The 15,092-nt window shown below is 44.5% G+C and overlaps 2 protein-coding genes and 2 long non-coding RNA genes across 5 annotated transcripts; 1 reads left to right on the top strand and 3 right to left on the bottom strand.

Moving 5' to 3' along the window:
• Positions 1-320: 320 nt before the first annotated feature.
• LOC137601080 (uncharacterized) lies at positions 321-3,089 on the bottom strand. Its single transcript, XR_011037019.1, has 3 exons — positions 2,953-3,089; positions 2,706-2,832; positions 321-2,192 (listed from the first exon to the last, which is right to left on the bottom strand). It is a non-coding gene; the product is annotated as an uncharacterized lncRNA (long non-coding RNA).
• A 1,381-nt stretch (positions 3,090-4,470) lies between these two features.
• On the bottom strand, positions 4,471-7,325 carry LOC137601081 (uncharacterized). The gene is made up of 4 exons (XR_011037020.1): positions 7,186-7,325; positions 6,735-6,824; positions 6,414-6,503; positions 4,471-6,043 (listed from the first exon to the last, which is right to left on the bottom strand). It is a non-coding gene; the product is annotated as an uncharacterized lncRNA (long non-coding RNA).
• Positions 7,326-8,360: 1,035 nt separating this feature from the next.
• mettl6 (methyltransferase 6, methylcytidine) lies at positions 8,361-10,793 on the bottom strand. The gene is made up of 6 exons (XM_068323037.1): positions 10,772-10,793; positions 10,317-10,635; positions 9,990-10,124; positions 9,602-9,772; positions 9,302-9,443; positions 8,361-9,216 (listed from the first exon to the last, which is right to left on the bottom strand). The coding sequence occupies exons 2-6, from the start codon at positions 10,629-10,631 to the stop codon at positions 9,062-9,064; spliced, it is 918 nt and encodes a 305-aa protein (XP_068179138.1). The 5' UTR covers positions 10,632-10,635; positions 10,772-10,793; the 3' UTR covers positions 8,361-9,061.
• A 255-nt stretch (positions 10,794-11,048) lies between these two features.
• Positions 11,049-15,077, top strand: eaf1 (ELL associated factor 1). Of its 2 annotated transcripts, XM_068323031.1 has the most exons (6): positions 11,049-11,300; positions 12,072-12,166; positions 12,368-12,504; positions 12,833-13,005; positions 13,074-13,295; positions 13,382-13,580. In XM_068323031.1, the coding sequence occupies exons 1-6, from the start codon at positions 11,198-11,200 to the stop codon at positions 13,429-13,431; spliced, it is 780 nt and encodes a 259-aa protein (XP_068179132.1). In that variant the 5' UTR covers positions 11,049-11,197; the 3' UTR covers positions 13,432-13,580. The 2 variants fall into 2 exon arrangements, with proteins under 2 accessions (XP_068179132.1, XP_068179131.1); XM_068323030.1 differs by having other exon boundaries at positions 13,074-15,077.
• The last annotated feature ends 15 nt before the right edge of the window (positions 15,078-15,092 follow it).

Here is a 15,092-nt window from a genome sequence, read left to right as displayed (position 1 = left end):
CCAACTTGTGGTTTAACCCGTTTGTTTCCCGTCTGTTTTACGCGGTATTGAGGTGGGTTATGTTCCGCGTCCTGTGCACCGTCTCCACGTGCAGTCAGAACCAGTAATAGGATTCTTCCCACTCGCTATCTGTCCTGTGCTGTGCTGCCTATTAAAGGTATCTCATTCTTAATGGGTAATGATGTAGCCGGTGGTAGAGTTACTCCCGCGCTGGAGGTGTGGGACATCCCTCAGTGCGCACTGACGGAGCAGACTCAGACGTCTTCCGATGTGTTTCCGTCCTGCGTATTGACTCGAGCACAAGCTCGAAAAGGGGATAGTGTGTCTCTATCCGACAATTTTCTGATGCTGGCCTTCTCAGGAGAGGCTGGGCCCGAGGCGGAGGCGGAATGCTCCCCGGAGCCTCCGTGCGTAAAGGCCGCTCCTGCCTCTCCTGCCGCTCGTCTCTTGCGGTGCGTCGGACCGGAGACAGAGATGATTCTCGAGTGTGGCGAGTGCCGACAAAGCAAAGGGTGAAAAGGTGTAGGAAGCGTGAATCGTTCTTCTTCAAGTCCTCCTCCTCTCATCAGGGCAGCACGGTGGCGCAGCGGTAACGCTGTCGCCTCACAGCCAGGAGGTCTGGGGTTCAAACCCCACTGAGGGCCTCTCTGTGAGGAGTTTGCATGTTCTCCACGTGTCTGGTGGGTCCAAAAACATGCGCATAGCCTAGTTAAAGTGTTAGTAGGTATGAAGTAGAGTGAGATGACACGACATTCTGATTGTAGTGGGAATTGGTTCTAAACCCAGTTGCAGAAACATTTTGATCAGTTCCTCCACCTGTGAACCACATGAATACAAGTTCCAACCAAATCACATCAGCTGAAGGTTTAGCTCAGAGAGATGAGAGGTGGATTTCAGTTCTGCAGTTATGGGTTCAAATCCCACCTGTCCTTTCATTTTTCAGGCCGTTTCCTGAATGACGAAGATAAATACGCCCGGAGAAAAGGTCTGAGTGTGAAGGAATCGGTAGCGTGGTGGGTTAGCCCGTAACGATGAGCCCTCGGTGTCGCATTCATGTCCCAACCCAGCGCTGCAGGTTCTGGATCAAAACTGTGTCTCGCAGTAACGAGGCCCGGGGGGGGCCGTGTCCCCTCCGCGGTGTTGGAAGTATAGAAAGAAAGGGTTATGGACCCCCAGACCAGAAACAGCTGACATTTTACTGCTGTCATGGACATCAATTTAATTTAATGGAAAGGTAGCAGTTGCTGCCGCCAGGCGAAGAACGTTCGGATGTCTTTAAGTTTGTAGGTAGATCAAGTTTTTGGTAAGAACATGTGATATAATACATAAGAACCCTCACTGGGATCATCACAGACAAAAAGGCCTTGGACATTAACTTCCTGTTGGACTGAGCGACCCTTCTGTCGGGTCCAGGAGACTGGTAGACTCTGTCTGCAGCTCTGTCTCATCAACTTCCCTGTGAAAACCACAAACAAGTTAACAAACCTAACTAAGTGAAACGGGGGGGGTTCTGGTACTGTTCAGGGGTTAGGGTTAGTTTGGGGACCACTGCTCTACATGATCCACCACTTCCAGGATGGATCGCTATTACGACCCAGCTGGTTAAGAAGAGTTGTAACAAGAAGAAACCGATGTTAAAGGGTTAACATAAAAATATTTAATAAACCAGAGATTATTTTAAATCCCTGGACGGGGTAAAGGTTTTCAGAATTAACAAAAGGGCCAAAGGAAGCTGCTCAAACAAAGGAATAGAACCAAAAGAGGACCGCTGAATTTGTCTGTAAAGTGAAAACAAAAGCCACAAAGTAATCTAATTACACTTGTACAAAAATAGTGGTGAGCAGCCCCCCTACTTCGAATGCTAACATAATCCAGTGCCTGCCTGCAATCGACGGCTGACTAACTCGGCCCACTCTTCCACAATGTGGTCACAAATTTGGTTAAAACTTGGCATCTCGCAGGAGAAAACGAGGCAGACTGTCTGTGAGGAAATTGCTCCCCCCCCCCCATCTGAACAGCTGAAGACGATTTGAGGGCTGATTGAGGATCTGGGGTTGGAGCACGCCACTGACAACACGCTGCACCAATCAGGAGCCGGGGATGGGACAGGTGGAGTGGGAGGAGCCAGGACTGAAGGCTGGTGAAGCTTTGGGAGGAGGGAACCAAACAGAAACACACAGGCCCGTGCAAACCTGTAAGAATCACACACAGATGTGATGTTAGACTCTGTTGTAACACAACTGTCTAGATCCACAGCGGTGCACGTTCTCTCAGTAACAGTATTGTTAATGATGGGGGTGGGAGGGCAGAGTGTTTATTTTAACACAAAATACAATTTATTTTAACACTGTCAGTAACTTCAAGGGGAAACATTAATATCAAGATAAACGCATAAATGAAATTGCATGCAGTAGAAACTGAAAATGCATTAATATGCTGCTCTACGATCCTACCAATCACTGCTTTCACAAAGTAAAATAAAAGATATAGATGTAAATCAGATCAGTTGTATTCTTCCTCATGGCTCTTATCTGCAATTTTCCCTGAGTCCATTCAACTGAAATAAATATAAATAAAATACAAAAATCTGTGGCACACAGACAAAACAATGCTTCCTTCAAAGAGACATCACGTCTTGTAGAAACAAACGTAAACATTTAACTAAATTTAAAACTGAAAATATGTTACTGCTGTGTGACGCTCACTTGTCTGAGGCTGAATCTGATATTTCATACAGGTTCATCAATGTCCGGGGTCAGGGTTCATTCAGGGGTCAGGATCTGAGCTGAGGAGACCCTCAGGATGGAGTGATGTTCATCAGGCAAACAGCTCCTGTGTGACGTCAGAGAGAGATATTCTTCACACACACTAATGCGTCCGAGCTGGATGCGCAGCTGGGACGTTGTGTCGGGGATAAAACGGTTAAACTCAGCAGAAGACACGCAGGTTTACCTTTGACCTCTCTGAACATGAACTCTGACTCCCCCTGCTCTCAGCGTCCACCTTCCTTCTAGCCAGTTATGATGAGCGGAGTAACCTCCGCTCTGATGCTGGTAAACAATGAAACCAAAGCCCTCTTGCTGCGCTGCAGTTACTTCCTTTACCGTTGCATTGTGGGGAATGTAGTGTTGGTCCGTGCAAAACACCAGCGGGCGGATGCGGCTTGCGGGCCGGTTCCAATAGTAATTAAAAATCATCCCGCAGGCCATAAATACTTCATCAAAAATTCTAAAAAAATTTATTGAAACATTTTTTTTTTAATTTTGAGAACAATTTGTTTATAAAATACTTTTATAAATTTTTTGTTAAAAATGTTTCTAAATTTTTGTTGTTTTTTTCCAAAAACATTTTTTTAGAATTTGTGTTTTTGGTCGGTCCATCGGTCAGTCGGTCTAAAAGAATTCTGTTTTTGGTCCGTTGGCTGGTCTAAATTTTTTTTAATTTTTGACCAGTCGGTCAGTTGTCAGTCGACCATAGTTAAAAAAAATTTTTTAGAGCGACTGGCCAACCTAACAGGAATTTTTATTTTGAAAATTTCTTTACAAATATTTTGGAAAAATTTTCTACAAAAATATTTTTCTAAGTCTTTTTTTTGATTTTGTAAAAAACAACATAATTTTATTACAAAATCAAATTTTTTTTAGGAAAAACGTTTTTATAAAAAATTTTTTGGAAAGAAGATTTTTTTTTTTTAAAATGTAAAACTTTTTTCTACAAACCTTTTACAATTAAAATTTTTTTAATCAAAAATTTTTTTTATTAGAAGTGTTATTTTAGAATAGAATAAAATAAAAAAAAACCTTTCGGTTGGTCGGTCGGGTGGTTTAAAAAATGTATTTGGTGGGTTGGTTGGTCTAAAAAAATGCCCTTCACAAGTCTGTGAGTCAGTCAACCCAAGTTAAAAAAAAACAATTATTTTAGACCAACTGACCGACCGAAATTTTTTTGGTCGGTTGGTCTAAAAAATTTTTTTTTTGAGTAGTCGTTTGGCCATCAGTCCACCCGAGTTAAAAACAATTTTTTTTAGACTGACTGACCAATATTTCATTAACTCACTGACATTCAATGCAAAATGTTGGCGTTGTTCAGTTTCAGTTAAATTGACGTTTTGTGGATTCAGCTCTCAGGTCGTGATGCTTCCAAATGCTCCACTGAGCTTTTATCTGGAATCTACCACTGAGCCCCCGGGATGAACCTTAATCTGTGGGATGGAACAGAAAACATTCCTATCGCTCTGGAGATGCAGAGATAGACGCTTCTCTCTCTCTCAGCCATCACCCTTTACATCTATTGTTTCCATTCCTGCTCATCAGAGGAGAAAGTACTCAGAGAGCATGGGAACATGGCGCCTGAGGCCACGTCGCGCTTGTTGTGTAACTGACGCAATAAATGGCTCGGTTTGGTCTGGACTGCACCGGGGAGAAGAGAACGAGTCAAGACCTCAGAGATACAAATTTATTTTCACTCACACAAAACCTCCACTGGTATGAACCTCTGTGTCAACAACAGGAAGTCATCCTTTCAAAAGAGGAACTAACAGGCTGGGTGTGTGTTTGTGTTATTGTGTGTGTGTGCCGTTACTGTTCTGTCATCTTGATATAGTGCTGATTATTGGGGCTAGGGTTGGAATGGTTCCGGAATCCGTACAGTGTTGAAGGCGATGGGATCTAAGGAACATTTAGCGTGAAATGGAGTGAACACAACAACTTGTTTTGATTCAAGTTAACAGAAGCGTTCAGCTCATTACCCGGACACACGTCTGATGCTAACAGGAGAATGGGCTAAATACTGATACAAATTAATTTCCTGTTTCCTGATCCTATAACTTCATCTCAGAGATAAATGTTGTATATTTTACCACTCACAGAATCTGGCTTTCGTTTAGAAGTCTTGTCTGATGGTTGAATGATGACATCATCTTATAATATCAGAAATGAGTCAAAGTAAAGGGTGTGGGGTCAGGGTGGAATTCTGTCAGAATAGATTCATGGATGCAAGCGACCAAATATGTGAAACATCCCGGCCCTCATGAGGTGGACGTGTCGGGACGAGATCCGGGGTCAGCAGATTCCTAATGTCCGCTGAAAACACAGAGATGCCGTTTGCGGAATCCCCCCCCCCCTCCGGTCCAGGGAGAGCGCCGAAGCCTCTGACCTTTGCCCTTTGTGCCGTGGCTCCCATCACCGTCTCCTCACACTGATGTCGGCCGTTCACCGGGAGCGATCTAACGAGTGACTCAGTCCTATTCTCACTGTGAATAACGGCAGATGAGAGCGTCAGCTAAACGGCTAAGCGGATGCTAACGCGTGCTGCTAACAATGGCTCAAGTGTTCGTGGAACAATCGGACAGCGGCTGTATTCACAGCAGCAGAGAAGCTGATTGTGTCGGCTTATAATTCGTTTAGGCTCATGGGGGGGGGGGGGGTCAGCTAAATGTCTCATCCAGAGGTCACATGATGACCTTGACGATGATCGACACACCTTACAAATCAACCTAATGTGGTTCCTTCTATACCTCAGTTCTGTTTCTTGCCCCCATCGCTGTCCAGTCCTCTGAAAGCCACTGACAGCATTATTTCATTAGTCTAAGCAGAGTCATCAGCCACCACCACCAGCGCCAAAACCCTACTGCGTTTTTAAAATTTCTCTGGAAGGTCTAAACCTGACATACTAGTTATCTAATCAGCTGCTATAACTCACCTTTCTATCCTCATTCAAACCCGTTTGGACTGGATGATACAGACGGGTCAGAATAAGAACCAATCAGGCTTCAGGAAACTTTGTTATTTGTGTTGGACTTCAGGTTGTGAACTCCTCCGGATCTTACACAACACCATACAGTCAGAGAAACATAAGGAAGAAGAGGCAGAGGTGGACCGATGACTTCTTGACCCCATCCCTTTGACTTCCTGTCTGCTTCCTGATGACGGATGGGGAAGTGGGACACACCCATCTTTTCAGGGTCGGATCAAGAAGTGCAGCTCGTGAGGCGACGATCCAAACACAACATTTATAGTTTTAGTCTAAATCAATCAGGCGGTCTCTGGGAGAAGAAGAAACAAGAAGAGAGAAGATGTTTTATAGACTATTTAAAATCATTCATTTTGAAAGATCAAGAACTCATTCATAAAAACACAATTTTCATTATTTTCCTTTGAATATTCTGTATGTAAATAAATAAAGGTATTAATTAAATGAAGCAGAGGAATGTGACAGTAAAGAACACGGAATCACAGCTATGTGATCATGTGACAGGCGAGACAAACAGTGTCATCCAAGGGTGGAGGAGGGGGCATGGCAACGCCGGAGGACCGGTCGGAATACAAGCAGTGAAACTGTGTAGCCGGATGACTCCCCCCACTGCAAAACACCACCAGCATCATCAGCATCACCATCATAAGGCAGAGTCTTACGTGTCCATTGATTCTTTGAATGACCCGTTTGGACTCTTTAATCGTCAGGCCGATCCACACGACAGAACTTCGGAAAACCTGCAGCGTGACCTGTTGGGAATGTTTGATTTTGATTAATCAGAAAGTGGATAAAGAGTCGGTCGGTCAGTCTAAAAAAATTTTTCTGTTTGGTTGGTCGTCTAAACAATTGTTTTTTTCAAGTAGTCGGTCGCTCTGTCTGAAAAAAGGTTTTTTCATTCGGTTGGTCGATCTGAAAATTTTTTTTTCTGGTCGGTCTAAAAAAGAAATTTTTTTTTGACCAGTCGGTCGGTGGATGCTCACCTGCTGTGAACCAGACAACATAGATCACTGACTGCACAATGCACAGCAGGCCAAAGCTGACCCCCACTACCCAGAAGGCCTTGGGCCATCCTGCAACACAGAGACAACAACTGCATGACTGGAACTATTAGCAGCTCCTCTTCGTCTTCTTCTCAGAGAGCAGCGACACGCCATCTCCATGACGACATGTTTCTGACATCATGAGACCAGACACTTCCTACAGTGCTAATTCTGATCCAATCGACTGATCCTATCAGATACTAATTTGATTAATCCGATCAGAATCAGAGACGTTAAATATTGATCCTGATTGAGTGAAATGTTTTGTGTGAAAACACAAATGATCAGAAAGCTTCTGGAGGTCAGGAGGAGGAAACGCCGTCACGCAGCTGAGCGTGGCGCCGTTTCCTCCGCCCACGCAGACACACCAACACGTCGACGCGCGACTCACCTCAGCGTTTCGTCTTCAGCATATCGGAGGATGACTCGGTTCGCTCTGCCTCTGCTGCTGGTGAACCTGTGTTTGTCATCGACCATCGGTAAAGGTTAGTGAGGCGTGACCTTCATCACGCCTTGAACGACATCTCTGGGAGACGCCGGAATGTTTCTGGAACTGTTTCTGGGGTTTGAGGGACTGAAGAAAGAGTTTTAAAGTTGACTTCTCTTCTTCTGTTCTAGCTGCAGACACAGTGGAGTTGTTCTACCCCCAGAGGACCTTCACCCCCCCCAGAGGCTCGTCGCTCACACTAACATGTGAGGCCGTTTACGACTTCGAGCGATGCGGCCTGCTGCACGTTGTGTGGCGTCAGAATGACGTCGAGCTGTCCGACCCGGGGAAGTACTTCACCATGGTGAACGAGACCGTCTCCGAGGGCAACACCAGACGCAGATGGGTCGTGACGGAGATCCTGGACCTGACGCCAGACGACGATGGTCGGGTTCAGTGCAAAGCTGAGTGTGAGAACAAAGACGGAGCCATGGGGCATTTCATCTGGATCGAAGTCCAAGGTAGGAACAGAGTCAGAGTGATGAACCAACAGCTACTGGGGGGGAGGCTGAGAGACCTGATGACAGTTTGATGAAGAGTCAGATAATCACAACTTCTCTGTCAGCTTCTCATCCCGGTTCTGCTCTCTGTTCTCTTTCAGACTGATCACGTCGGTTTGGATCTTCTACAAGCACATTTTCTTATGAGTGTAATAAAAGTAAAGTTCCATAAAGCTTTACTCTTGGTTGAATATTTGTCTCATTGAATTTAAGACCAACAAGAGCCCAAACCACAGAACAGGAAGCTGCATCTGTTGGTGAATTGTTTCAAAGTCGTGTTTACAGTCAGGCTAAAGGGGGAAACCACACGACATAATCTGGGTTTTTAACCTGAGTGAAACGGACATGACGTGCACACAGGAAGTCATTCTTAAAGAAGACTATTGCATAACGGGCGTGGATGGTGAACAGATTCTCACCAGCAGTCCTCTTATGTCTTCTATCCCTGAAGCATCACTTGGTTATCCTCCTTTCCTTCGTTGGTTTTTAATCTGATGACATTCAGCGGGTCGATCTGCCTTTAAAGTTAATTCACAACAGTCTAAACAAAAAAATCATGAGTCCCAAAACAATTCAATGGTTTAATAGAAGTTCAATTTCTCCTCCATCTCAAAAAAGATGACAACGAATTTTGACGACATTTGTCTAGAGGTGAGTTCCTGAGGCAGAACTGGACTTAAAATAATAATAAAATTCATGATAATACAATAAAGTTAAATAGGGACAGTCCATGCTGTGTGCATCTGAATCCAGACCAGTTAGATCCAGTCTCTGTTTAGAGGGGGTCAGCATATAGAACTGGGGCAGACACTGCCACCTACAGGTGGCTGAGAGAATGCAGCTTCAGAATTGATCCACCATCTGTAGATGAGATGATCGCAATCGTCCCGTTTTCAGACGCTTATCTGAGGTCACGGGTCTGTGGAGTGGACTTATTTCCACACGTTTTCAGGAAGCTTCTGATGATGATAATGATGAAGAACCTGTGGGATCAGCTGTTGTCAGAACGTACAACAATCAGATGATCCATGTCTTTATTTTCCCAGTAATGTTGTTTGTACCAGAGGCGGTCTGGATACTGGTTTGTTCCCAGGAGGAAAATGTGAGAACTTTTCCTAACGAGTCTGAACCAGTAAATATCATCAGTGATCGTCCTTCCTGTCTTTCGGCAGCGTGGCGGTCAATATTAAAATTTAACTGTCTGAGAATGGAATAGAGTTTCAGTTTCAAACCACTATTTCATTCTTGTGCTCCTGAGGTGAGTCACGGGTCAGGCGACGTCAGGTGCTCTCTGATTGGCTGGGTTTGGTGAATTTACTCTGCAGGAACACTCTGGGGACACAAAGCCCCTCCTTCTTGTTGATGGTCTCTCTCAGCACGTAATCGTTGGCGACCAATTGGAAGCCGGCCTCTTCAAACAGCTCAGCCAGGAAGTCTGAAAACAGACAGAAACAGACTGAGAAGGAAAGCAGAAAGAAGAAATTAAACATGTTTTCTGATCAAACATAGACAACCCTGACCTTTAGAGAAGAAGAAAGATCTGGTGCCGTCCTGACGGACGTAGAAGTTCTCCCCCAGCTTGCTGCCGGCTTTAAATCGGAGCATGGCATGGTCATAAAGGCCGTAGTCCCGGAAGAGGACGATGCCTCCTGGCTTCAGCACCTTAAAACCACATGAATGTCAGGGGACACCACCAGGATCAGGTTCTATCAGACGGACTGTATCACCAGATCTTTAGCAGACCGCTACAAAGTGTAGTTTCTACGTTTATTAGGTGTGTATGTAACTCATTGTGCATCTCAGGAGATGTCTTCTCTCACCCTGCTGATATTCAGTAGAACCAGCTTCATCTTTTCGGGGTGGACGGCCGACAGGACAAAGATGAGGGTGATGACGTCGACGCTGCCCTCAGGGACATTTTCCCTCAGATCATCTTTAGTTAAATCACACTGGAATGCAGAGCAGCGCTCAGGGCAGCACAGAGGGTTCAGCTGTAGACGCAGAAGAAGTTTGATTCTTATTATTGTCTAATTAAAAGTGATTCGTGTTTCCCCTAACCTTTGAGCTGTCCTACACAACAACTCTTGTTTTAAGCTTTGAAATCTTGCAGCAGAAAAACAACGAGCTTATATGGAGCACAGAAAGTTACCAGAAATCCTCTATAAACATCAAATACAAAAGATTCCCTGATTCTGAGGGACACCTTACTTTCACAAACTCAACGGCTCGTGGGGAGAAGTCACAGGCGTAAACGAAGATGTTCAGGTCGTCCTCCAGCAGAGGGAAGATGCAGTTTCCTACACCACAGCCGGCCTCCAGCAGCACCAGCCTCTGGGACTCAAACTACCAACCACACACAAGAAGTCCCAAAATCAGGTCTGAGAAGGAAAAGCCGTCACTTTGATTCATTGTTTTACTGTCTGATGTGAATACAGGTTATACAACCATTACTCTGAAACAAAATCTAGAGGTAGGAACAGTTTTGAGGACGATCAGATTTGGTGTCTGACTTAAAGTCGTCCCCGTGATCCTCACCTCTCTACACGCCTTCAGCTCGTCAAATTCTCTGGTGGTCCAGTGTCTGTCTTTGAAGAAATTTGTCGTGTTTCTTTTGTAAAACAAGTCCCAGTTTTTCTGAGCTTCTCTCTCCAACTTCATCCGTTTGAACTCGGACACCAGAGCCCGGTCGTGGCCGAGACCCTCCACCTCCTCCTGGGTTAAAACGCGGGACGTGGAGGTTTTAGTTTGTCCGGGGACAGAAGGAGGTCTCTGTTCGCTTGTGTCCACCTCCTCTTCGGTGTGTGTTGCCTTCATATCAGCGGGTACACTTTCATTTCCCGACAGTTCCATGTCGCTGTTAAAAAAGGCGTTACTAGTTTTAAATTAGTCAAAACAGAACATTTATAAATATTTTACAACAACTTTGGTTTTTAGATGTTGTCTAAAACTAAAAACAACTTGGAAGTTTTACAAATAAGGTAGCTGGTTACATTTTCACGAGTTTGGCGTCCATGTTGTCCGTCAGCTAAATTCTTCCGGATAGCTGACAGGACAAAGATCTAAAAGGTTCTATTATTTTCTCTGACGTCACATGGTCGGTTTGCTCGTAAACGGCAAAACTAAAAAAAAATTGCATCACCACAAAAAAATGTTTTTAATCAGTAATTATTTTGAAATTTGCATTTTATATTTTATTTTAAAAAACAACGTAATTGTCGTGTGTTTTCGGTGACTTTTTATAGCCGGACCAAAAGCGGAAAAGGCGTGGCCGAGTGACGACAGGGATGTTTTGCTAAAGATTAGCAGCGCTGATATAACTTTGTTTTTAGTTGTTTTGTCATCCTAATCTGTTTGAAGATCGACTCTTTGGATTATTTCTAATAAATGTGTGTTTCATTTTCGAAATAAAGCGAGACATGAATGGAAGCACGAATCCGTTGCTGGACAAAGAGGAGCATGTTTTGAAGCTCGGTGAAAGCTTTGAGAGGAGGCCGAAATCCTCCTTTCACACCATCAGATGTGAGACTCACAGCATGATCGATGTTATTGATCTGAAACACCAGTTTACTGCTATGTTCAACACAACTACGTCAGAACATCCATGGAAATAACTCGAGTTCAGTTTTAGGTTATAGATGCATTATGACTGAGTTGTGTTTTATTCTTCTAAATCATGTTTTGTTCACTAAGGATAGAAAAGCTCTGCTCGCCTTTAGCTTTAGTTTACCTGGTTAAAAGTTTTTGAATGAGCCTTTAAAGCAGGACGAATGTTTGTGTAGAAAATACACAATAAAACTAGTTTGACATAGAAATTACAAAAACTATTCTTTTAATATTTTTATCTGATCATGTTCGTTTTCTTACTGTGAGATTCTATAAATGAGAAACACTGTGGAAAAACCTCGATTATTATTACAGTATCATACTGTTCGTTTAGCTTATGCTTCACCATTTTTGATCACCATTTATTAACTTTCATTTTTAATGAACTTAAAATTTTATTCAAATGTTTTTAAAATCATTTATTACTACAAAGCATTTCCTGTTTTTACGTTATAACATTCTTTTTGTGGATATATGATTTTATATCTTAATATACATTAATATAATAATATGGTTAATTCTTATGAAAGGTTGTCATGTTTGCTGAAGTATTGATGATAAATACCTGCCTTTGAGCCCATTTCCTCTCTTCACCAGATGAACCCAGATGTTGCCAGGGTTAAATTAGTTCACAGTCGTATCCATATTTGTGAGAAAGGTGTTTTTAAAACTGGCCGTCTCTTTTAGATGACTTCAAACCGGCATCAATCGACACGAGCTGCGAGGGAGAGCTGCAGGTTGGGAAAGGTGACGAAGTGACCATAACGTTACCTCACATCCCGGTAAGGCGTGTGGGAAATGTCTGCTTTAAAACGTGATGATGTGTAATCTAAATATCTACTGGAATGGATTACAGATCACTTTATTATATTACATTCTTTTTTGTAATGTTAGATTGAGACATGAATAGCTGCTGTTGTTAGTGAAAATCCCACTTAAATTATTTTAGAAGGAAACATGTTTGGTTTGTCTTCCTCCTGCAGGGCTCCACGCCTCCCATGACGGTTTTCAAAGGAAACAAGCGTCCGTACCAGAAGGACTGCGTGCTCATCATCAATCATGACACCGGGGAGTTCGTCCTGGAGAAGCTGAGCAGCAGCATCCAAGTCAAGAAGACCAGGTGAGGAACTTCAGAGCGTCAGTCTGGGCTTCTGTCCAGAAAAAACAGCGCCTGATTTATGATTCCTTCCCAGATCAGTGACGGTTATAACAGATTAAAATGATCTTTTTTAAAAATTTTATTTAAAATGTCAGTCTTTGATGCTTAAAATGTAATCTCAGATCTTTGGCTCCATCTGGTGGCCGATTAGAATAATTACACCTGCTGTGTTTGATAATGATTTGACTTCATGTTGGTCCCCTCAGAGAATGTCTGTTCAGGTAGGATTCAGCTGTGTGTGTGTATGTTTGTGTGTGTGTGTGTGTGTGTCTGTGTGTGTGTGGTTCAGGGCGGAGGGCAGCAGTAAGATCCAGGCTCGGATTGAGCAGCAGTCGGTTCGGTCCAGCCAGTCCAGCTCTCAGTTCCGAGCCCCCACCAAGCCCAGTGCCGGGGCCAAAGCGTCTCCTTCTCCATCGAAGGACAACCCGTCGCCGGAGCCTCAGCTGGACGACATCAAGCGAGGTGAGGCGGTCTAACCACGCCCCCCATGTTTGGGTGGTATTTGTTTCTAAGGGGCGTTCCGTCCTCAGAGCTGCGCGCCGAGGTGGACGTGATCGAGCAGATGAGCAGCAGCGGCAGCAGCAGCTCGTCTGACTCGGCCAGCGCGTCGGGCAGCGGCGACGACAGCAGCAGCAGCGACGGCGAGCACCACGCCCCCCGGCCGCCCGGCCACACCTCCCCCAACCGCCACGCCGTCGCCAACGGAGGCGCCGACCGCCAGCAGGGCAACAACCAGCTGATGAACACGCTTCGTGGGTATCGCGTAGCCACAGGGAGGTGTGCAGTTTCACGCCCTTTGACCCGGCCTCTGATTGGTCCTTTATATGTTTGTTCACAGGAAACGACCTCCAGCTCAGTGAGTCCGGCAGCGACAGCGACGACAACTGACCCCCGGTCAGTCGCTTCATTTCTCTCTCCACACTCCTCCTCCCAGTTCCCTTGCTCCTTTGCTGTGACCTTTGACCCCGGTTGTTTTTCTCTGACTCTACCTTTAACTTTATTTTCTTATATCCTGAAAGCTGGCCGGCCTGCAAATGTAAGAGTGTATTTTTATTAGATGTATTTTTGTTCTGTAATGCAGAACCTTTAAGGGAGCGGTTTGATGTTCCATCAGAGTGTAAACACATATTTTCTGTACTTAGAGCAGCTACTTTTATCTACCTGCACCGTTGTTTTAGTCGGGTTGGGTTTTATAGAGATAAAGAAGAGATGGGTGGTGGGTCGTCACAGGATGAGGGACGAAGGGGCAACACATCAAATACACAACCTCAGCTTCAGGTTCATAGTTCAGTTTTAGACAGATTAGTTTTTCCTTTTTTTTGACAGGAAGGATTAAAGGTTCAGTTTACACGTTGAAGTTATTTGCTGACGCGGCTGCTTGTTGTGTGACGCCACTAAATTTAAGACATTGAGTGTTAAACAGGAACAGGAACGGACCGGAGGGCTCAGCTCGAACCATCATCAGTTACTGGTTAAATCAAATCTCTCTCCCTGTCATGTGATGATGATGATGATGATGTCATGTCCAGGTGGAAACCTGTCTTCTGAAGCTCTGTTGGTCGTTCAGGACGTGATTCAGTCAGATTCAGTTTGTGCAGCGCCGTAGTGTTGTCAGACTGTTGTTAACCTGTTGTTTACCTACTGTCAGTCAGTTGTCAGACTGTTGTTAACCTGTTGTTTACCTACTGTCAGTCAGTTGTCAGACTGTTGTTAACCTGTTGTTTACCTACTGTCAGTCAGTTGTCAGTCTGTTGTTAACCTGTTGTTTACCGACTGTCAGTCCGTTGTCAGACTGTTGTTAACCTGTTGTTTACCTACTGTCAGTCAGTTGTCAGTCTGTTGTTAACCTGTTGTTTACCTACTGTCAGTCCGTTGTCAGACTGTTGCTAACCTGTTCTCAGCCTCTTGTTGTTCTGTGTCTTTAGCTTCAGCACCACTCAGTACTTCAAACCGTCACAGTTTTACGTTTCCTTCATGTGACGACAGGTTTCCTGTGGAAATCGAGCCGCTGCTAAACATTCACCTAATGGTCGTCATAGTAACAGTTTTAAGCTTCTATTAAATACCTCAAAAACACAACAGTTTACCATAGAAATGTTCGTTTTATGCCGGTACATAAAGTATTGACTCAACCCACAGCCAACACTGATAATAATAGCCTTCATACTTCTGACCCTACAAACTGGGGGTCTTTTCACCCGGCGCTCGGCGAGGATGAAGTCTGCTCAGTAGAACCTCAGACCTCCAGGAAGTGGTCCAGGGCAGCGATGACATCATCATCCTCATGCTGGCGGTTGCTAATGGATCCTCTTCAGCCGCCCCTCGTGTCGATTTCACCGCCTGCGGTTTGGCTTCAGTATTTTTGCGTGTTGGATGTTTGTTTTTTTAAACCACCATCAGTTGTCGTCCAGCTCAGTTTCAGAGGTTCCAGCTTCGACTGAAGCAGCAGCTGCAGTGCTAACGGCTAATGTTCCACTCCGATGTTCCTCTTGCTGTATTTTGTGTTGATGTGGAATTAAACGCGTGTAACCGAACGGTCTCCCTTGTTC

Source organism: Antennarius striatus, chromosome 9, assembly GCF_040054535.1.
Source record: "Antennarius striatus isolate MH-2024 chromosome 9, ASM4005453v1, whole genome shotgun sequence".
In the NCBI taxonomy this organism is placed as follows: domain Eukaryota; kingdom Metazoa; phylum Chordata; class Actinopteri; order Lophiiformes; family Antennariidae; genus Antennarius; species Antennarius striatus.
Note: the sequence above shows the minus strand (reverse complement) of the source record. Positions and strands in the feature narration are given on the sequence as shown.